Source organism: Eucalyptus grandis, chromosome 1 (genome assembly GCF_016545825.1).
Source record: "Eucalyptus grandis isolate ANBG69807.140 chromosome 1, ASM1654582v1, whole genome shotgun sequence".
Classification (NCBI taxonomy): Eukaryota; Viridiplantae; Streptophyta; class Magnoliopsida; order Myrtales; family Myrtaceae; genus Eucalyptus; species Eucalyptus grandis.
This window is the reverse complement of record NC_052612.1, coordinates 20,877,093-20,900,685: the sequence shown is the minus strand read 5'-3', so window position 1 is coordinate 20,900,685 and position 23,593 is coordinate 20,877,093. Positions and strand designations below refer to the sequence as shown.

General features: G+C 40.1%; 2 protein-coding genes and 1 pseudogene across 3 annotated transcripts; 1 reads left to right on the top strand and 2 right to left on the bottom strand.

Moving 5' to 3' along the window:
* Positions 1-2,579: 2,579 nt before the first annotated feature.
* Positions 2,580-8,851, bottom strand: LOC104435467 (annotated as a pseudogene).
* A 67-nt stretch (positions 8,852-8,918) lies between these two features.
* Positions 8,919-14,915, top strand: LOC104433140 (LIMR family protein At5g01460). Its single transcript, XM_010045796.3, has 14 exons — positions 8,919-9,494; positions 9,599-9,684; positions 10,145-10,260; positions 10,422-10,532; positions 10,816-10,914; positions 11,043-11,165; positions 11,770-11,832; positions 11,923-11,987; positions 13,111-13,220; positions 13,331-13,445; positions 13,584-13,649; positions 14,027-14,137; positions 14,219-14,285; positions 14,400-14,915. The coding sequence occupies exons 1-14, from the start codon at positions 9,145-9,147 to the stop codon at positions 14,445-14,447; spliced, it is 1,530 nt and encodes a 509-aa protein (XP_010044098.1). The 5' UTR covers positions 8,919-9,144; the 3' UTR covers positions 14,448-14,915.
* A 3,035-nt stretch (positions 14,916-17,950) lies between these two features.
* On the bottom strand, positions 17,951-21,735 carry LOC104433142 (GDSL esterase/lipase CPRD49). Of its 2 annotated transcripts, none has more exons than XM_010045797.3 (6): positions 21,546-21,735; positions 20,274-20,351; positions 19,859-19,999; positions 19,478-19,557; positions 19,246-19,395; positions 17,951-18,568 (listed from the first exon to the last, which is right to left on the bottom strand). In XM_010045797.3, the coding sequence occupies exons 1-6, from the start codon at positions 21,654-21,656 to the stop codon at positions 18,328-18,330; spliced, it is 801 nt and encodes a 266-aa protein (XP_010044099.1). In that variant the 5' UTR covers positions 21,657-21,735; the 3' UTR covers positions 17,951-18,327. The 2 variants fall into 2 exon arrangements, with proteins under 2 accessions (XP_010044099.1, XP_010044100.1); XM_010045798.3 differs by having other exon boundaries at positions 19,478-19,554; positions 21,546-21,734.
* Between the last annotated feature and the right edge of the window lie 1,858 nt (positions 21,736-23,593).

The window sequence follows — 23,593 nt, the reverse complement described above, 5'->3', positions numbered from 1 at the left end:
GTGATGGATACCGATCTAAATTTCAGTGAATTATCTTTGCCTTTTACCCTAATCATTATCTTTATTTTTATCCTAATCATCTCTAATGCCTAGGGGTAGTGTTTGGCCTCACGGCATAGTCTGCCGAGACCCGCCAGGCCGCAGGTGCAAAAGAGAGGGCCAAGACAAGCAATTCCCTCCTTTAGCTTACCATGCAAACCTAGACCCACTCAGACCATATCTAAGTTAATTAATTATTTGATCATTGGCAAGTCTCTGAAAGAGTTTTTATGCCGAATACTTTAATCGACCCACTCGTTGGTCAAGTCTTTGGGCTGACCATCAAGTGGCAACGGTCATACTGATTACTTATTAATACAAGCATAACATATCAGAGATATCACGAGAACTCGATACATAAATAAACGTGTCATACTCAAACATTCAATAAAAATCTTACACGTTATTTTGTATATTAATTATATCGATATTGGTCTTTGTATCTCTAAAGTAGCATGCAAGTGTTAACATCTCTGACATTATTCTTGATATAATTTCCATCAGCCAACGTATCATCCTGCTTTTAATTCGTTCGATTTCCTAGGTGTTCTTAAAGAACTTCCTAAAGCATTCCCTTGTTGATCAACCATTCTTCATCGTACTGTAAGCTAAGCTGGCAATTGTCAACCATTAATATCTATAGAAAAGATGAATAGCTTCCCAAAGCTAGCTTTTATCCTAGAAACGAATGTTTTTTCCAATTTAATGATTCATTTAATAAAGTTGGCTCCCACAGAACTAGGTAGATTCAGATCTTACAATCCATTACTCACCTTGTGTTCAAGAGATGACTTCTTGTCGCCGAAAAGGAGATGAAGAAAACCGGCAAAGTTTTGTGCCGGAGACACCTCATTTCTTCAAGATCATATTTTCTCAAACACTTCAAATTGGAAGGCTTGTAAGTTCTTTTCTTAAAAATTCTTTTTGACCTACCGAGGCTCAGAAGGTTGAAGCGTACTACAGACTCGACTTTTCTCTGTTGTTAATGTTAAAATATATCAGGCACTGCTTGTTTACTGTTTATGATGACTTTATATGTAATGAAATTAGGGTATTCCAAAGAGGTTTGTGAGAAAGTATGGCAAGAATCTTCCCAAAATGTTGCGTTTGAGGGTTCCAAACGGTGGAAGTTGGAGGGTGGAGTTGGAAAAGTAGGATTACATGGTTTGGTTGTCAAAGGGTTGGAAAGAATCTATGAAGCATTACTCTATTTGTGAGGGCCACCTTTTAGTCTTCAAATACGTAGAGAACTCAGATTTTCACATGCTAATATTTGACAAAAGCACTTCGGAGATAAATTATCCGCTAATGAACACTGACAGCAAGAAACCGAACCTCGACACTATCAAATTTGTCCCGCCTAGAATGGGAGATGCTGATGATCACAATAGTATCTCAATTGAACTTCAAAGGCTGGATGGTTTCTCCCCGGAGAGAAAAGAGAAGGATAAATTGCATCTAAAACCACATCATCACATGCCTTCCAAGGTGATCAAATCCGATCCTGTTTGTCATGTCGATGATGCTACTATTTCCCATGCAATTGGACTCGCATCAGGTTCCAAATCAAAAGGCTTCCGAACTGATGAAGGAGCTAAGCTTCTGCAACAAGATTCAGAAGGTGTGCGAATCTTCACCTATTAGTAATGCATACTTTCTGTATGGTTTTTCTAATGCTCTCTGCCTGACTGATGCATGTAGGATCGAAAATTCCAAACGCAAGGTGAGCCCCACAATGCCAGCTTCTCGTAGTTCTAAAAGTTTGCAATTACGGCTTTCAAAGCAGTCAACAAGTACGAGCTCTAGTATCCTTCCTTCACAGTAGTTATCCGGTCACATAATCTATTGAAGCAAAATGTGGTAAGAAAAGATCTTGAGATAATAGTTTTGTGCAAAATTTGGACAGGAATGAAATGTATTACCCTCTCATAAATTTCCATCGTATTCCTACATGTTTTGGCTTTGCCTATGAGATTTTACACGTATTCTGGTTAAAATCACTTGTGTCAGTCATCATATCTTTTTACTCATAGATCATTTGTTGATCAAAAATCAACTCGGCAGACTGTCCCAGGCAGGGTTTTAAAGGGACACATCAATGGAAGAATGCAAACCGCAACTTTTAAATATTCGGAAGGATCATGGCCGGTGAAGCTCCTGTACTACCCACAACATGGCTCAGGTAAGCTCTCTGTCAGTCGGGCTGCATTTCAGAGAGGAACTTCTTTAAAGGAAGGAGATGTTTGTGTGTTTGAGCTTGTCAGAATTGATAATATTGAACTCAAAGTCTTCATTTTCAAAAGGAATGTCAAGACATAGGCGTGAACCTTGGTACGCCTACAGAAAAATCTTTGCTTCACTATGTTTTGTTTAGTTAATTAGTTCAAAGAATGAAAACCTATCTGCTGCAAGTAATTGAACGGTGATGTATTTCCTGATTTTTGCAGACTAGTGTACATGTGTCCTATTTGAGAAAGTATCAATTGAACTCATACGTAGCATGGAGAGTTGATCTATAACAGACTTATATCCAGCAGCTCCTATGAGTCAGACACAGCTAGATCAGAAGAAACAGTACTATTCGGCTTGCCGCTTTTGCTTATGAGATCGCTGAAGCGGCCTCTGACTTTGGCACCATAGATGTGCCCCATCTTGGAGCGTTTCGTCTCCAAGTATCTCTTGTTCTCCTTTCTTATTGGAGTTACTAGAGGGACTCTCCCAGAAATAGTCAAGCCATAACCTTTAAGCCCCACATACTTTGACGGTTTATTCGTCATCAGCTTCATTGTCCTTACCCCCAAGTCACACAACATCTGCAGTATTAGTCAATATGTTAAGCAACAATACAAAGGCGTTGAATGCTAGGAAAATTTCGATGATGGAGTGATTCTTTGTACTAATCAAATCTCATCTTTTCAAGATGAGAATTTGAAGCTCTGCTTTAGTCACCAGCTTCCTCTAGTAACCCTAAAAATGATGTACAATTTCTGAAACAATCACTTAAATTTAATTACCTCTAATTTCTGATTAACGATATTAGTTTATAAATCTTCTCCATTTCATGAAGCATAACGACAATGACCATGAACCAACCTCATTCACTAGCTAAATTATGCAGGTCCTCTCACAATAGTTTCTCACTAAAGGAAAAAGTAGCACCATTTCCGTACTCTCGAGCGTCAAGGGGCAATCCGAGCTCCACATTTGCTTCCACGGTGTCACACCCATCGTCCTGCAGGTTAAAGGCACGCAGTTTGTGCCCCCCCAAAACTATGCCTCATCCTTCAAGCCCTCGGAGGTACACCAGCACGCTCCTACCAGCCGCTTCTATCTGCTGCATCGCAAGTGCAAGCTAGTTGCCACAGTCGCATCTAGCAGATCCAAAAATGTCTCCTGTGAGCCATTCCGAGTACCCTCACAAGGACATCCTGACCATCTCCACCATCACCCTGTTCAGACGATAAACTACAGAGTATGAAACACATGAAGAGAAATATGGCTGTCTGAAGGGAGGACATAAAACATAAAATAAGAAAAACTAAGAACACTATTTTTAATCAAAATTACGGCATTCCTATATCAAATGCAGACACATACAGTCCCCTTTTCAATCATTTCGTAAACATTAAAAAAAAAAGAAAAAAAAAAGAAATTACTGTTCTCATCAGTTCATTAATATCCTAATAATAATTTTTCCTGATGTCAAACATTCCTGCCCAGACAACGTTGTTAGCCAATTGGTACACCGGATTTATGATTGACACATGATTAGACATTTGTTTTACAAACTTTGATATAAATTTAACAGCTTTCCACTATAAAGATACCATCAATTTACCAGTACAGCTAGTTCCAGTAAAAATACTATCAAACAAAATCATGCACTAGAAATACATAAGATGAAGCACAAATTGAAGTAATGTTGAAAAACCCACTGCTACAAACAAGACTCTCAAAGTTTACAATTAATCCATTCGAAACTCTGTATTTATTAGTTTCTAAAATTCTTTGAACAATTTTAGCAAATAATTCATAATTTATCTCACCTTGACCAGTGCAAAGTGCTCATTTCCACCTAGTATCGATCTATAGCAATGGGCTATGAATGGCCCCCATACTGTTGGTAATCTTGCAGCAGCGGCAGCATGCTCAACTAGTGTATTCCTTTTCCGGTGGTACAGGTAAATTTATGCATCTAACGGGAAGTGAAATCATTTCTCACTCACACAGTATAAGAAGCTTCTCAATATACAAGTCTAAATACAACAGACAAGTACTTTTTTGACAATCTAGGTGTTCTATCCTTATTTCCTGGTGATAATGCCGAGAATGCGCCTCAAACTTTGCCTCAGTTAACAGAGCCACGGGCTCATTTACATGACATTGACAAGAAACCTAGCCAGTTATAACCAAATGCTATAGTTAGACATCGGGTAAGAAAGGAACCCATATACTAATCTAACACCGCCATACACAAAAAAAATAAAAATAAATGAGAGAAACAACTCTTCAGAACCTAAACCATTGATCTGCATGGTGTCGACGAGTGGAATAACAATCGCAAGCTTAAAAAATGAAGTAAACTTGACACATGAATAGACCAAAACAGCTCATACTTCTCTCCTTTTTGCTATGTAAAACGACAGCCCAACAGCCTTCCATAGAGACTCTTTTTCCCAACCACCCTCCCCCCCCAAAGGGTTCCAAGGTTCTTAATTTATCCACTCCCAGAAAGGGGAGATGCTGCTTGGAAAACATCTTGGGCCAAAAACGCCCAATACTTAAGAAGTAAAAGTTGCAGCTGGAATTTGGATTTGACTCCTAAGAACTATTTGCATTTGGATTACTCGGAAGAGAATACTTTACCTGATTAGATCGGCAATAGATACAATTTTTAAATTCTCCCGCTACGCAAACTTGTGAAGCTTAGGTAATCTTGCCATGGAGCCTTCATCATCCACTGCCTCACAAAGAACTGCCACAGGTTCCATTCCAGCTAACATAGCTAGGTCAACGGAAGCCTCTGTATGCCCAGCTCTTTTCAGGACACCACCCTTCCTGTACTTCAACGGGAAAATGTGTCCCGGCCTGTTGAATTCTTCAGGTTATGAATCTCTAGATGCAAGAGCCAAAACTGTCATTGCCCTGTCACGCGCTGATACGCCTGTAGTTGTCCCATGCTTTGCATCCTATAACAATATGTCTTAATTACCATCCATTACAAGGTAAGAGAAAAGCCAATCAGATGTCGTGACACAGATAACTAAGCTGATTGAAGGCTTTTAGGACGTCAAGAGTTGAAGAAAACAATATTGTTCTACTAAAGTATGAAAGAAAGTGGGAATTATTCATCATTTTTTTTATAATATTCATTTCCTACTTCACAAATCAAGACCACTGGGGACAAGGAACAATCTAAAGTGTCTTATTCTCCAGAGGGCTGTTTCTTAAAGTACATAAACCTCTAAGAAACCAAAGCAGAATAACAATACATACACGGAATAAGAAACATAAAGTTTAAATTTTCCCTACCTGAAGGAACCGGTGCCAGTCAATTATCTTCAAATAAGTTTTGAGAAAAATTTTCATGGATTGAACAACAGATGTAGAATAAAGTACATACCACAGTCATAGTGTACACAGTCCGAGGCTTCTCTTCATTCTCTGTCACTCACCATCAAAGGAAGTTGCAAGCGCTCCAGATCTCCCTCTTTCATGCTCACGCAAGTGATCCTAGTGTCGTGCTTCACAATAAATGCCATAGCCTCAGGCGTTGCCTTTTCTGCTGCCAGTATAAGATCACCCTCATTCTCTCTGTCCTCATCGTCTACCACCACTACGATCTGGAATTCAGTTCCAACCATGACATAGACATTCATGGATGAAATATTAAAATGAGCTCAATAATGTGATACAGAAAACACACCAACCTTTCCTTGGCGGATGTCCTCAATCGCTTCTGGAGTAGATGCAAAGCCTGCTGTGGGTTGGTCCAAGTCAAATTCACCACCTTTGATGGGGAAAGAAGTGCTTATAGGTGCAGTATCAGCTGCAAACGCCCCAAACGCTATTGCATCAGGCTGAAATCGAATGCGAACTGATTCCTCACCAATCAGAGTCTCGCTCACAGCAACATCACCAGGATAAGACAAAGTTTTACCTCCGCCAGGTATCACTGCAGCTTTTGCTTTAACAACACCCCTCCCATTGGAGGATAATTTACTACCCAACAAATCTGCAGTTAGATCAGATGAAAAACCAATTTGCAAAGAGGGGTTTGCCTGAAGCAGCAAATTGGATGATTTTGAGCTTCTGGAAACTCTGCATGAAATAAGGCCAGTTAGATATTAACCATGAGGATTAGCTTGGACAAAAGCATCAATCTTGGCACATTCGCAAAAGCTACTTAAACTCAGCGCATCCGTTCTCTAGAAGTCGAAACTAACAATGAAGGAACTAATGGTCAATCCTTTCGAACAACTAGTTAGCAGTACTCGATACTTGGAGGAGAAGCATCCCATATAGATGCCTACCAGAGATGGTCTTGTTTTCTTCCCAACTTCTTATATGGCTGCTGATGCATCAATCAGTCATGGGAATTAACAAGCAAAAAGGCAGGTTGACTTTGCAGAGTGAACACAGGCCATCAACTTCATCAATTACTTCAAAAAGCACATCATGATTTGACTACTTATGGACAGGAGCCAACATCTCCAAATATGTTCTTGTGAGACAAAGACAAACTTATCCCTTGTTAAGTCAAGCATAGGAGGATGACAAAATTAAGTCAAGCTAAGTGGGTTCGACTGAGTGTTTACTTCCCAAGCTACCAAGGATGGACTAAGCACAAAGCTAGCGACAAACACAAAATCTCGTCCACCATTTATGAGCTGCCTCCAAATTCTAACGAATTGAGAAATTGATAAGATGATTGACTTGCAATTGCAATTGTAACTAATGGATCAATGTTGTGCATATTCGATCGATCTACATGATCTTGGCCAATGCCACATAGATTTTCGTCTTATGTATTACCCTAGTATGAAGGTTAGAAAAGGTCGCGTCACCTTTGCCTACCTTGGCAAGGAATGCTACACCCTCATAGTACTTGGACTAGGGTATGCGATTCTGTATGGGTTCCACTTGGAACCTAAATCTATTTGTTAGAACAAGCTCCCTAATTTTTAGATCCTAGAACCTACAATGTCACAAGTTATAAGGTTGGTTCCCCCGTCATACGTTTAGGGTTAGTTCTAAAGTCTACCAAAATTTCACGTGTATTCTTAATTGAACTATTACCTTTAATGACCATCATTTGTTACGATTCACTAATATAACTCATATTTATACATATGGAGATCATGAAATATTAACAAAATTATAGTCTACATCACGGATATCATTGGAAATAGAAATTCAAATTAGTGATTTTCAGATTACACACTTATCATTGGATGCAACTGAAAATACTGCACAATTACGTGAAGATATAGAATAAGAAAAATACAAAGACTTGTTTTAAGTTCCACATACCTAGTTTCAATTTCCACTGGGAACTTGAACCAACTTATCATAATAGATTTCTCAATTCTGGAACTTGGTATCTACCTTGCATATTCAAAAATTTGAAACAAGACGGTTCCCACCAGTCCGGTTTTCAGGTTCTCGATTTTACCTTAGAACCATTAAATGCGATTTCAATAGTAATATATTATTTCAGTTAGAAAATGCAATAAGATGTTTGGAGGAGTATAAGTGATTAACAAGTGATAATTCATATCATGGAGGAACTCTACGTAGAGTTGCATCATAATTAATGGGTGGCTCCGCAATATTTTATGGGCACAAGCATTCTAAATAATTTAGTCTTATGGATCTTAATTATTTGCATATGGTCTTTTTTTTTTCCTAGGGGCTCCTTTTGTTTGGGCTTTTAGTTTTAATGTTTCTACGGGCCGGCCGGCCACCCTGGGTAACCCACTCACGTGGGAGTTCTGCCGCCTCTTCATTTTCAACCCAACCTAAGATCTTTAGGAAAAGGGCTTCACGGGGATCTGAGGTGGGTCCCTAACCCTTTCGGGCTTGACAGGCATGGTTATTGATAGGAACTTATTGAATCCACCGCTTGGGCTCAATCCCTACCTTAGGCTACTCTAACAATGCAGCAACAATCACCTAAGCCTAGCCATCCCTCCACTCCCGTGCAACAGCGAATTGTGCCTCTTGAATAGGTTCTTGCTTGTATTCTTTTTTTTTTTTTTTTTTTTTTCATTTTTGTTATCCACACAACTATCAACTATCGTGAGAAAAAAATTGTCATACTACTCAGTCTAGTCAACGTGTGATCTAGTATAAACTCAACATTACACGTTCATATCTTCGTTCGATTAACATGAACATGGACAAAAAAATACAATTGTAAAAATAGAATTAGACAAAAAAAAATATGAATCATATTGGATAAATTAAAAAATTAAATTCACGCGATTTATCCCAAAATAAATAGTCAAAAATGATAATTTCGCGACCGTCGCGATTCAGCGGCGACTCTCAGGAGCGCCCTTCCCGAGCTTCACCGCCTCCGCTCCGTTCCGCGTCTTCTGCGACGGAGCGGAGCGTCCGAGCCCTTTTCCTCACACAAAAGAAAAATTCAAAAAATAAAAATAAAAATAAAAAATAGCCATATATCTCTCCGTTAGCGTTGGGACAGGCTGGTTTCGAATTCTGTAATGAGCCCCGCCCCCTCAATTTACCGTTATCTCCTCACCCACCTTAGCCCCTCATCCCGAACGACCCCGTGCCATTCCCCCATCTCCCGGGGGCAAAATCGTAATCTCGCCCTCCTCAATTCAACCGCACCATCGCCCCCTTCTATCTCTCTCTTCCCCCTCCCCTTTCCTTTCTCTCTCCTCAACCTCCGCGTCTCCCTCGAGAGGCCTCCGTTCCGATCCGCGAGAATCCGCCATTGTCGCCGCTTCGAAACCTTCCGGCTCGCAAGCCGCCGCCGCCGCCGCCGCCGCCGCCGCCGTCTCTCCGCCGGATCGATCGGTTGCTGGCCTCGGTAAGAGGAGGCGGAGCGGCCTCTCCCTCTCTCTTTCGAGAGCGATGGGGGATTTCAACCTCGCGCTCGTCATCGTCGCGGCCGTCGTGTGCGTCCTCGTCTTCCTCTTCAATGTCTACCTCCTCGTCAACTACCAGCACCCGGACGACGCCAACCAGGCCTACTTCCCCAAGGTCGTCGTCGTCCTCGGCCTCTCCGTGGCCGCCATCTCGATCCTCATGCTCCCCGCCGACGTCGCCAACCGGCAGGCCTGCCGCCACGCGATCTACAACGGCGCCTGCAACCTCACCCTCCCGATGAAGGATCTGTGGCTCGCCATCTACATCGTGGACGCGGTGCTCGTCTTCTTCGTCATCCCCTTCGCCATGTTCTACTACGAGGGGGACCAGGACAAGTGCGTTTGGTTTAGGGTTTTTTCGGAGCGGCGAGGTCTCCGATCGAGTGCTTTTTCGTGCGTGCGTGTGATGCGGCCGTTGATTGGCGGGTTTTTGGTTGCAGGAGCGTGGGCAAGCGGATAAAGAGTGCGTTGATATGGGTGGTGACCACCGGCATTGTGTGCGCTCTCGTGCTTGGCATTTTGTACGGTTAGTTCTTGAATTCGCTACAATCGTCATTTCGTTTTAATTAGCTTCATGCTCTGGGAAAGACGCGATTGAAGTTCATGAGGCAGCGGTTTCCGCCAGTCAATTCATAAATGAGGTTCTGAATTCCATCCGATTGAGGATGCGATAGGCTTGTGTGCATTGGACTGCTACTTCCGGTCTAGTGGATACTTGATGAATCGATTGCTCAGCTGTGGAACAGTCCGTCTTCCTTTTTTATGATAGATAGACATATGTTTTCTAATGGTCAAGTCCGCAGATAGAGTACAAGATATATCTTTTAGCAGCTGTAGCTAATCTTGATTGTTTTGAGTTTCCGCTTAAATGCGCAGGGATTATGATATTATCTCTCTAATCTTTAGCTCTTGAGCCGAGAATTCAAGCATGTCTGCTCGAGTGTTTTGATGTGTAATATGCATTTCACTTGTTTCTTTGGTACCAGGGCTTATTGGGAAGGTGGACTTTACTGTTAGGCATCTCGCTTCGACCACAACTTCCTTTCCCAGCAGTTGGACTTCTTTTTCCTCTGGTCATGAGTGTATTGGCAGTTCAAATCAGGTTTTATTTAACTTTGGGCAACTTGCTTGTGATTTCATTTTCTGATGTCTAGAAAGTAGAAATAGATAATTAATTAATAATGGTCCTTTAGTTTTATGGCATTAGTTTGTGCTGTATGCATATGTAAAGGTTCTCATACCTAGTCTGTTTGGATGTTGTAGTGTTCCGCCTATACTGCACCAGCCTCAGCAGAGAAAACCTGGACCATGCGCACTACTTTCCCAGAATATGTTGTTGCTCTTGCTACGGTGGTTGGATCAGTGCTTTTTACGGTATGTCTTTCTTTGGTGAACTCTATTGCTCTGAGGAGATGTGTTCTGTTGTATTTCCGGTTCAAGCATACTGTTGCGTACAGCGATCCTCAGTAGGGTGAAATTTTATGCTTAGTTTGGGATTTTAATATGCTCTGTCATGTTGATGAGCAATTGGTGTGTGACTAAGACTGAAATGAGAACATGCCAGGACCCGTGATAACATTTTCTAATGTATAAAGCTTCAAATAGCATCAGATTCAGTGAATGGATAGCTCACTTTGCACCTGTCAATGTTCATCAGATATTTGGTGGTGTTGGTATTGCTTGTCTGCCGCTGGGACTTATATTTTCGTTCATCCGGCGTCCAAAGGCTGTCATCACACGGTCACAATATATTAAGGTGCTTTCTTATGTGCTTTCTTATGTTCATCCTGTGACTGTCATCTAGTGATTCTATTAGTTAATCATATGTCATAGGTAGGTGCAGTATGCAATTTATGTCTTTGACTGATGGACAATATGCTACAGGAAGCAACTGAGTTAGGTAAAAAGGCAAGAGAACTTAAGAAGGCTGCTGATGCTCTCCATCAGGAAGAAAGAAGTGGTGCTAAGGGTAGAAAGTGGCGAAAGAATGTAAAGGCGGTAGAAAAGGTACTTCCCATTTACTTAAAAAAAACGGAGCTCCTTTTACTGTGTTTGACAGGTTGGCCGATTATCTACTAGTTATTTAGGTCTAATCTGATTATGTCAAAATCTTTTTTCTGTTTGTGGTTTTTTCTTTTTCCTAAAATGTATAAACCTTTTCCCTGCCTTTTATTTCTGTAATATTAACAATGATCTGCTCTATCATATGATATTTGTTGCATTAGTTTGGTTTTACTTGTTTGTGACATAGTTGGTCTTCTAATTAAGGCCAAATATGCTAATAAGAAAGTGTGGCACTGTCCACATGACACCGCACTCTGGTCCAATTGGGATTGCTCGGATGTATGCAATGTGATTTAGGCTCTGGTCATCTACAAGTTGCAAAATGTCGAACTCCTCATAAGTTGGATCATTGCGCAGTAACTTCTCCAAGAGGGTCTTCTGCAGAAATTGCGAGTTGACTTGCACTTGTTTATTTCTGGTTTTGTTCATTTGGGAGGGTGGTAAATACCATTGGACACTGTTACGATGAAATGTGGCTCCTTGTTATATGCCTCTTTTTACGCTTAATTGGTTGCTGCAACTAATGTACTGCTTTGCAATCATACAGGAATTGTTGCAGTTGGAAGAAGATGTGAAACTTCTGGAAGAAATGTATCCTCAAGGAGAAAAGGTGATGATCTTGGTTTTGCGCACTAAGAAACATTCTTGATTGATTTCTGAGTATACTTTGCTGACAATTATGTCCTCTTCCTTTTTTCAGGCTGAGACTACTTGGGCTATGACTGTACTTGGGTATCTGGCAAAATTCGTGTTGGGTATCTTGGGGTAATTTCACTCAGTCCTATTGAAGAATGACTAGTTTTAATTAATTGCATCAAATAGCTTTTTATATCGCTTGTGAATATTTCTTGTTGTTCTCCTTTTTCTTTAGAGAGATGAACTAGCTTATTTGAATTTTTTGCTTACCATGCTTTGTATCACTTGATAAATATTTACTATGAACTTTTGAATTTTAAACCGATTTATATTAAAGAAGTGAATTTGATGGCATAAGATGGGGAAAACTCTCTCAACATGGTGTCGGTGTGGTAATATTAGAGAGATATTAATGCTAGCTATACCATTGTTTGACATGTTACTTTAATAACTATAGTAAAATGACAATTGTTTGCCAAATGTGCTTATCTTATGGAACTGAGCAAATGGCTTTATAAAAGTACTCATTTGGCTGTAAATTGACTAATATTACAAGATTGCTTTGATTTTCCTTGTATTTTATTTGGCTGTAAATTGACTAATATTACAAGATTGCTTTGATTTTCCTTGTATTTTTTACTCTATGCAGTTCTAATATTGAACACGTATGAAAATGATCTAGATAGTCATGGAGCCTGTGTATTAGGTTAGTCTGTTTTCATTCAACAAGGATGGCGTTCTTCTTCTTTTTCATCTTTACTGGGTGAAAGGAATGGTTTCTTCAGAGGAACTAGAGGATGTGACTAATTGTTATACCCTGAGACATATGTCAAACCACTTGACAACTGCAGAACACCACTGGGTTCTGTTTCTTAATATGATCAATTGGTGACACTGCTAGAAATTACAATCCTCCCGAGGTAAAGAACTTGTCTCAGGGCGAAGACTGAAGATTGAGACTATTAATTGAACTGAGCTTGTATTTCTCACGGCTTTATGCATTGGCTTGCTGCAGTGTACTATTTCTGACAACTTTGTAGTGCATCATCTAAATCAGGGTCTCTTGGTGTGGTACATTCAACTTTGTTGTCCAGATGGTCGGCTAGTGTTGACTGGAATCATGATAGATAGATCCAACATTATATTCTCATCTTGTTTTGTTGGATTTCTGTCATGTAAATGTGAGATTATAACAAGTGATCAATTCCTTCATAAGTTTCAATGTCTAATTGTATCATTGTTGTTCTATTAGGCTGATCGTTTCAGTGGCTTGGGTTGCTCATATCGTCATATATCTCTTGATAAATCCACCTCTGTCTCCTTTCCTGAACGAGGTTTTCATCAAGCTGGATGATGTGTGGGGTACGTTAACGCCCTCAGAATTCCATGTCAGGCATTTTAAGATGTCTCCATATCTTTGCTCCATCAGATGGATTATCTGATGCTGAACTATTACCGCATACTTCTTGCAGGGCTTTTGGGTACTGTGGCATTTGCCTTCTTCTGCTTCTATCTACTATTGGCTGTAATTGCTGGGGCAATGATGCTTGGTCTAAGATTAGTGTTCATAACAATCCACCCAATGAAGTATGGTGTCCCAGCTACCACTTTTATCTCTTTCCTTTTTATTTAAAAATCTGCTTGCTGCAGATTGGCTAGAAATGCATCAAAAACTTAATAGTCTGCTTTTGGTCATTGATAATTGATTTTGTCAAATTGTTTCAGGTGGGGGGCCACTCTCATGAACTCCTTTCTTTTCAACGTCGGACTCATTCTTCTCTGCTCTATCAGGTTTTGCACTTTAGTCCCTGTGCCTTCTCCTTTGCATATTGATGCCCTCTTTGTCATCATTTTCTTGGAAAAATCTCTGTCGGGACTGCTACACTGTCTCCACAGAAAATATTAAGAAATTCTCATGTTAAAAAAATTAAGATTCTATTGTCACAGAAAGAATATCTTCATTTCTCCTGCAATATGTCTAGTATTACTGCTTGTTATGGAGATATATGATAAGTGGAAACTAGTAGACATGGTGGCAACTTGTGCTCTGAGAATCTCTAGGAGGAAGTGATCTAGGTTAACTGGAACAAATAGCAACTCTTCTATTGGGTACGTATAACTGAATCATCATTGGTTAAAAAAGTTTAACTGTGATCCTGTTGGTTCAGTGTTATCCAATTTTGCGCAACCGCATTTGGATACTATGCTCAAGCAACCGCAGCACAAGAAATTTTTGGGCACACATTGGCGTCCCTTCGTGGAATTAAATACTTGTACAAGTGAGTGGCCGCTGCCTCTGGGTACGAATTGATAATTATGTGTCTGATACTGATTGGTTTGTGCATGCTATGGCATCGCAGGTATAATGTATTCCAGATTGCTTTTGTCGCTCTAGCTGGATTAACCTTTGTGTATTATGCTGCCTTTGTAAGTTCTTATGATCTCCCCTTGCCGATCTCCTATGTTTTGTGCGCACATTCATTTTGAGTCTCTTGGTGTGTTGTACTGTTCTATATTGTTGCTCACGGTGGAATTTCTCAGGGATGGAGGAGGAAAAAACCCAGTGGCAGGTTCCAGCTTTCTAGCTAAAATTGCATCTTCCAAAATGGGCTAAGAGCTTCCATTGTTAGTTGCTTCTCCGGTCCTCTCCAGAGCGATCTTGAATGCAGATATGGTTATGCCCTGATGTCGTCTAATGTGGAAAGAAGTAGAGGTTTTGGCAGTAATCATCTGTGATGGATTTGATTGCTGCGGAAAGGATGACTTTTTTGCGTGCTGGCCACAATTACTGATGCTCTTTCTGCAATGCCCTTCTGTATGTAGAATTTATTTGTTCTGATTGTAGCATACCTTGTTTGAGCATGTGATTGAAAATGGAGAGTACTTCGTGACATGGAGGATTAAAGTTACCACTGTCCTGAGATGTAAGATAACCAAATTGAGGAGAACGCTTTTTTTCAAATTTATTGTGCTGTGTATTTTTGAGTGGGTTCTTGGTGTGCAAACAATGTCTTGAGTTGGATAGTGAAATTAATATTAGATGGGAAGTTCATATAACGTTCGTTCTCTATGTTGTAACCGGTGTTTCCACATGAAACCATGCGGAACGGTTGGAGTTGTGTGGAAGTTCAAACATGTGGTTGATCGATACTGGTTCAAATTCTTGGGGGTAGTTTGAGTGGAGTCAACAAGATATTTAAGCCCGACTGGACTCGAGTAGAAATTTCAAGGTTTGATACTTGGCTCAATCTTCATCAAACTTCATTCTTTGAGCTTGAGCTTGACTGTATCAGTCGGTCAATTTCACTTTTAATAGGAATTAAGGGTCTATTTAGTGAGGTCGCGTTTGGTAAATATTCTATTTTGGGGAATAATTTGTTATCAAAATGATTCTTTTGATATAAAAAAATGAGTTAGCTTGATTCTAGAATTGTTCCCAAGAGTAAATAATCAACTTTTTTTTACTTCTCAAATCTTTTCTAAATCTACTTTTGGGAACAAGAAACTAAAAATTTGTTCTCGAAACAAAAATTTTATTAAATGGATTTCTGTTCTAAATCTACTTTCAAAGAACAAAAAAATAAAAAATTTCACTGTTTGGCAATGCTAAATGCGCCTTAATTGTCTAAAATTTATATTTCCATAATAGAATTGTGCTTGACATTGTCTTTAAATTTCTACTCCAAAGCATTTTATTTTAATTTTTAAATATTTTTATCATTTTTTTTCTTTCCCTTCTTCTTCTTCTTCAAGCTTTGACCGGTCACCAACGTTCTCAAATAACGATCGGCCAAACAAGGGCCGTTGACCTCACCAGTATTGCTGGCCCTCGAAGAGACCATGCATTGTCGACCAAGCCTTGTTAGAAATTAGGTGAGGCTTGGCCAAGCCTTAGCTAGGCAATGTTGACCTCGCGGTGGCCTGGTGAGGTCGAGCCTTGCCAACGGCTAGGTGAGTTTGACCTTGTCAGATCTAGGTGAGGTCGAGCCTCGCCCATCCTCACCCAACCATGGCTCGGCCAAGCTTCGCCATCGCCTGGCTAGGCGAGGCTCGTTGGTGGTCGAGGGAGGCTTAGGCAAGACTCACCAATGGCTGGGCAAGGTTGCCAAACCTCGGCCAACTGGTCACCGGCAATCAGCGATGGCGGTGCTAGTGGTGGAAGAAGAAGAGAGAAGGAAGAAGAACAAGAAGAAAAGAAGAGTAGAGAAAAAAAAAATTGATTGATTTTGGAATTGAGAACAAAGAATCAACCTTTTTTTTTACTTCTCTATTCTACTCCAAATCTATTTCTGAGAATAAAAAAATTTATCAAACGAATTTTTATTCCAAATATACTCTTGGGAACAAAAGAATATAAATTTTCACCGTTTAATTGATCACGAAATGTGTCCTAACTTACCAAATAATACTTGATTCTATTGTTTTGTTCTTTGAAATATAAAACTTCTTCTTCTTACCCTCCTCCTCCTCCTCCTCCTCCTCCTCCTTCCCCTCCTCCGCCTCCTCCTCCTCCTCCTCCTCCTCCTCCTCCTCCTCCTTCTTCTTCTTCCTCCTCCTCCTCCTCCTCCTCCTCCTCCTTCTTCTTCTTCTTCTTCCTCCTCCTCCTCCTCCTCTCCTCCTCCTCCTCCTCCTCCTTCTTCTTCTTCTTCTTCTTCTTCTTCTTCCTCCTCCTCCTCCTCTCCTCCTCCTCCTCCTCCTCTTCTTCTTCTTCTTCTTCTTCTTCCTCCTCCTCCTCCTTCTTCTTCTCCTCCTCCTTCTTCTCCTCCTCCTCCTCCTCCTCCTCCTCTCCTCCTCCTTCTTCTTCTTCCTCCTCCTCCTCCTCCTCCTCCTCCTCCTCCTCCTTCGCTCCTCCTCCTTCTTCTTCTTCTTCTTCTTCTTCTTCTTCTTCTTTGGCTTGGCCTTGCTAGATCTGAGCTCGCTCGGCCAAGGCTTCTTCTTCTACTGAGTTGGCTTGGCCTTGCTAGATCTAAGCAAGGTTGAGCTCGCTCGGCCAAGGCAAGATCAAGCCTCAATTAGCTGCTAGGGAGGCTTGGTCAATGAGGCTCGACTTCGTCGCGGGCCTACGACCAGCCAAAGGAAGAAGGAGAAAAAGAAAAGGAAAAAAAGAGAAAAATGTAATAAAAGTATTAAAAAGTAAAAGAAATTATAGTTCACAAAAGAATTTGAGAGTTTACCAAATGTATTTTTCTCTTGAGAATATAAATTGTGAACAATTACCAAATATCTTCAAATGTTCACAAAATCGTCTAGGGAACATAATAAAAAAGAATAATTTCTAAATAGAAATTTTTCCCAAGAATAAAATGATTACTAAATAAGCGCTACACTTATGATTAAAAAAAAACAAAGATTAAATTAGAGCTTGAAAATATGACGCAATAGAAAAACCAATGATCTTTATCTACTCGTTCGTATAGGCAATATGATGTATGATAAACATAAAAATATTAGACTCATGAGCTATTCGAGCCAAGTAAATTCGAGTTCAAGCTTTGATTGGATTAAATAATCAACCAACGTAGACCCAAAAAGCATTGAGCAAGATTCAAGCCTTAATACACATCAGAAGAGCTGATATGGGAAATGAATCGGTTGGCCCTAAGCTGCTAGTTAAGCTCGAGTAGCTTGTGAGTACTTGACTCGCTTACATCCCTTGTTTTTCTCAATGGACAAGAACAGAAACCATATGACCTGTGCCATGGAAGCTATTGATTAGTGACGAACTGGCCCAATTTTCCATACCGGATGCAGGGTGTTCGGGTGTGGAATCAACTTCTGCAGTCTCTTGGAATCAAACGGTAGGAAATGTAATGGAGAATGTTGACCACTGTATCCCTTATTTCTTCTAGTCTAGTTCATGAGGTGAGGTAAGTCTTCTAACGATAAAGATGATCATGCGGCGGTATCTTTACACTACTTGTCCAAATTTATTAAGCAGAGCATGCACGGCGCAAGGAAGCAGATGCGAAACGCTGCGGCCATTCACAAAGCCAGTTCCTTCCCATTCCATTCCTCTAATGGCTAGTTTTAGACCTGCAAAATTCGAACGGTCTTTCCTCGCGTTAAACCGTCATTTGTTCCATCACGAAAGGTTGGATAAAGGCACAAGCAAATGATTAACTGGTCCTGGAATAATCCAAGGCTTTTCGTTTTGCTTGCCTTGTCTGAGAGCTACCATGCGTGTACATTGTTCATGAACTAAAAAGGCAAATCTTATCGTGGCCTGAACTAGGGGGCATCAGGCATACCAAAGCTGTACCACGATCATCAAATGTAAAATGGGGACATGCTTGGCATCAAACGTCAGTTTCTCTCTCCGTTCTTTGTGCTTATTTCTTTATGCCGGCCAATGGAATACAAATCCAGGAAGGAGCACGGATTAGGAGGACAAAATACCCAATTGAAAGCAGTTGAAATTGCTCTCTGCTCTCAGAGTCTCCGATAGTCTCTTGTTGTGACAAGCAGAGCTCTACTTCAAACGAAGTCGTTTTTGAGTATTTACTACAGGGTTACTCATGAGGAGATTGCTATCTGACAGGTTCACGGTGGTCTTGCCGTCGGGACCTACCGGGTAATAAGGTGAATCCTCTCCGAATTCAGCAGGCATCGACTCCCAATAAAGACTCGGTTCCCAGTCAGCCTCTTTGAGAACTCTCAGTATTTCCTCCACCACGATCTCACTTGCCTCTGAGGAGAAATGGATACCGTCCCTGCATAAAAAGGATCAGAGAGAATAGGTTTCAGCCAAAAGCGAACTGATCTACCATGCACAAACCCTGTCTATCTATTGACTAGATTAGGATCAAACAAACATATCTCATCTGTTTTGGCACTCACAACTGATCGAGGAAAAATTGAAAGTGAGCTGATTTCAGGCTCTGTTGCTTGCACTGGGGACATCGTTTGATCATTTACGTCAAGTTAGGAGGTCGTAACAAAGTCTAATGAACAGGTCTTGTTTGAACTGTGGTGGAATCTGAACAAGGGGTGTTCTCAACACTATATTAACTAGTTGCAGCTAACCAATTCTTGGACTTAATCAGATGAATTATTTGAGAAGCAAATCATACCAGTGATAGCCCTGATATGAAGAGCTTCCGTTACCTAAAGAGATTAAACACTGCCTCACAAACTAAAATTATAGTGGTTGGTTTCTGCAATGCAAAACCATTGCAACCATTGCTATTCTGTGTGTTATCAGTTAAGAGCACCGACACAGCTTTAGAGCCTTTCTTTAGAACAAGTCTAGATTAACTTTAGAATGGTATTGAGCTTTTTACTTGATATAAATATACGGAAGTTTGAACCGGAACGGTTGAGGTAACCATGTTTATCCTACTTTTTCTTCATCTCTCAATCCTTTTCATGTGTTTCTAAGCAAACTTACGTAAAGCATGCCGTAGCCCAATCATCCCTCTTCTGTATTGCAGTCCACAGATCAACAGCCTTGATGTTCATCTCCCTGCACAGCTTTAAACAGGCCTCCGAGTATACTCGGCATGCATCGTTTGTTCGACCTAGATCTTGAAACTTATCGCTGATCCCAGGTATAAAGCTATATCAGAATTCAACAAGCAAAACAGAGACTAAAGAAGTATGAGAAATTCAAGATAACAGACCTCAAAGATTCGCGAATTTTCTCCTCATTGATAGGTGGAGCACTAAGAAAAATGACGCGTGTACAATCCGACAGGCTCTGCTAAGAAAGCATGACACTCTTAGAATTTGTCTTAAGCAGAGAAAAAGAGAAATGTTTCTTCTTGGGATGATACTAAAAGGCTTGTTGGGTAGTATCTCTTGAGCTCAACAGTTTACGAGTTTACATCATGAGTTAGTCTACTCTCTGTGGTGAAACTAAGCATCAGTGCACAATGGTGACTATGAGAAACCTGATAAAAATGTCGTTATCATAAGTCGCTCTTACCCCTTTGTTTACGACGCACTCTTTCAAATCATTCCCTAGAATTGTCATCAAAAGACAATTTAATCATCTATTCTACCTTGAGATATTTGGCAATCTTCCTCATGTTCTCGATATACTCAGGAAGCGGTACATGAGGGCCAAGACCAGATGGGTGAGGTCGCATTGAGTCATTTCCGCCAAAATAGACGATCACCAGGGATGGTTGTGTGGCTGCATCCTAGCATTGAGGTAGTTACAGAAATTTAGCTGCAGATTCTTTATTAATTGACACTAGACCAAAAAAATAAGAAACGTTGATGATCACGAGATGTGATCTTAAGAACATAAACTAGACATCCTCCACAAACAATTGCTGCTAAAGCTTTTCAGCATGCAGCCCCATCTGGATACAATGCCGATGAGCAAACGATGTATCTACAAGCAAAATGCCGAAAATGTATAACTTCAAGAAGGGCAGAAAATTATTAAGAGCCCAAGGATTTGAGCGATACCTTTGGAAACACTTTTTCCAGGACTTCAAGTGCGAGCCTCGAGTTCCATCCGGAGTACCCCCTCAAGATTATGTCTGCCTGCACAATTCACGGCTTCTCTAGTATTCCAGACAACCAAATGAAATAAGGGTCGAAAACTGAGTTCCAAACTGGAAAATTTTCACCATTGCTTCAGTTCTTTGATTTCTTCTGTTACTTTTTCAGTCGGTATTACGGTTGGCTTTTGACTTACGGCAATTCTCTGAGTCTATCTACAATCATTCATAGCTGGTTTCTTTTTTTCCCAACCTTCTGTTTGGCAAGTTAACAATTTCTTTTTGAGCAACATTTTAACAAACTTTTAGGGATCTATCACAACAATGAGGGTCATGAATGGCAGCTTTTCAACTCCAGAGTGCAAAAATTCACCCATTTTGACCAACAGGGTCCCACCACCAATATGCAATTGGATGTGGTAGCAAAGGATCACGACCTTCATGTTCCCACATCAATTGGGTCCAAAGTTCGAAACTTTTGACCAACATTCATGCCATCTTCAGAAAAAAAGAAGAAGGTTCATTTATTTGAATGAAAAAAATAAAAATAAAAAGTTAATAGAAACAGGGTTATATCGTAAAAATTCTTCTTTTTTTTTTATTTCGCATTTATCGTTGCAGAGTGACAAATATTCATCGAAAATCTGTGAAACAGAGGCCACAGCTCCTCCGACAGTTCTTTCCACCGCGATCCCATCGTCAACGGAGCATGCCCATGTAACCTTTTCTTGATCTTCCAATGTCGCTAAACGCAGCCTCCAAAAATGGAAAGAAGAACAAAAAAAAAACGAAGGAAAAGCATAAAAAAGAAAAGGTGTGCCACGATTTGGTCAATCTCAAAACCGAGATAAGATCGATGGACTTTTTTCCCCGGGGGTGCGCGGGTCCCGCCGCCACCGTCGCAGTGGGATCGATTCGGCCGTACTGAGGTAAGAAAGAAAGAAATTGTGGTGGGAGGGAGGGAGCTTGAAGTGACCCACGTAGACAGGACGTCGGAAACTGCGCAGGAATTCTGTCCCACGACGCGAGTTCGCGATAACGTTGTAACTTTGTCCCTCGACCCAAAAAAGAAAATTCGAGAAAGTACCGACCCCAGGCCAGACCCATCATTAATCTCATCCTTCATCATCCTTTCGGATAGAAAAAGAAGAAAAAAAGAAGCAAGAAAGCAAGAACAATGGAAATGGATACTGGACGAGGAGGAGGAGGACGAGGAGGAAGGGAGGAAGAAGAAGACCTTGCGGGCGTACAGGTCGGCGAGGGACGCACCCCATCCTCCGTTGCCGAAGCTGAGCTGGACTATCGACGAGCCGAACAGCACGAACTGCGCTCTCTCCGGTCCGACCATTTCTCTCTGTTTCTCTCTCGTTCCCTGCTCTGCTCTGCTCTGGTTTCGAGAATGACAAAAAAAGAAATGCTTTGCGAGCACGCCACTTCGGCAGTCTAAATAAATTGCTTTTACTTTCGTTTGGTATGCATTAATTGGTCCACACCGACAAGACTTTATTAGTGTGGTACGCATTCATTTAATAAATGAGGTATGGAAAATGACACGATTGATACGACAAAGACACTGGGTTCATATATATAATCGAGTGAGAATATTCTCACAAGGGTTTCTTTTTATAATATATTTGGTTGGCGTCAAAGAACAACCTCACATGTGATATTGCGTTACGACATGACAAGAATGCGCTTTATTGTATGTTATTAAATCGTGTTGGAAATTAATTGATTCATCCTGTTAGGTCATCCACTATTTGTAACATTGACTTTAAAAAAAGGGTAGAGAGAAAGGAAAATGATGATGAAGAATGGAAAATAGACATCGATTTATAGTGAACACTCATTTGATAGGCACTTTTAAAATGCATTTCCAAAATTTCTTGTATAATAAAAAAAAATAGGCGCACGAAGAATGGTTCATTGAAGTTTCTTAAGAGATTCTTGCTCTAAACCCCTTGAACTTTGGCACTATTACATTATAAGCTCTCAAATATTGCAAAATTATGGATTACTCACAGAAGTTTTCACATTATTGCATAGTAAGTCTCGAATTTTGAAAAGTTACACGGTTGCTCTTTAATCTTTGTCATAGTTTTTAGTTGCTCCTTCTGCATAGTCATTTGGTGGAACCTAAAAATGGAGTTACTTATTTTCTTTATCGAAATTGCCTCTATTACATGTTTTATGAAGTCAAGAAGAGAGAAAAGATCCATGGTTGATGAGGTTTAGAAAATTTAGAAAAGATCATTTCGGTCGAAGAAAATGAGTTAGTCTATTTTCAAGTAATGCTTGCCTAAATGTATGTATGATGGACAAACATATAATCAATTAATATAGTGCCTTGATTCCTAGACTACTCGGATAAATTTATGCACTCTATCAAAAAACCAAGAGAAAATTGTCCAAAATATCCTAAATCTATCATACAATAGCCAATTTAGTTATAGAATTTTTATTTTGATAAATTTAATCCAAAATCTTTTGATAATTCAGCAATATAGTCATTTTTGTCAATTTTGACGGGAAATTGCTAAAGTGAATGCCGGTTGTTTGACACAATCGATGTTGAGGTCGTTTTGCAATTTTTTTTGAATTTTTTCTGCTTTTTTTTTTCCTTTTCTTCTTTTATTCTTATTTCCCTCCACTGGCCCATGGCCTCAGTGACGGTGTCATAGCCTTTGCCTATGGTTGGCAACCTCTGCCAACCATTGCCAAGGCTGTGAACTAGCGGAGGAAATAGGAAAAAAAGAAAAAGGAAACAAAGGATACAAAAAGCAAAAGAAAAACACAATTAGAAAAATTTTAAAATTTTGCAAAAATTGCCCATGTTAATGAGACCATGCCACATAGGATGGCCAATGTCTATATTAGCAATTTTCGAAAGAACTATATTGACAAATTATCAAAAAAGTTTGGAACTAAATTGACCAAATTAAAAATTATATATATAATAGGTTTATGACATTTTGAACAATTATCATGATATTTTGACCCTCATTTTCTCCATTGATAATCGGTTCTCCGCCAATCAACATTTAATTGCGTTGATGTTGCATTAGCCAGTAAGTTTCCAACAATTTTTGTTTAACTGATTTCTATACCTTAAATAGTCGGGTTCTTATCACATCGGTACAAGTTTAGGTGTTTTGGCAACACACTAAAAAGTATGGGCTAGTTTAGAATTCTCGATGGTACAGTAAATTTAAGTTAGTGTTGCAGTGGACATAGTTTAGAAATTTTTTTATGTTATTTAATTAAAAAAAAAACCTTTTTTAGGGA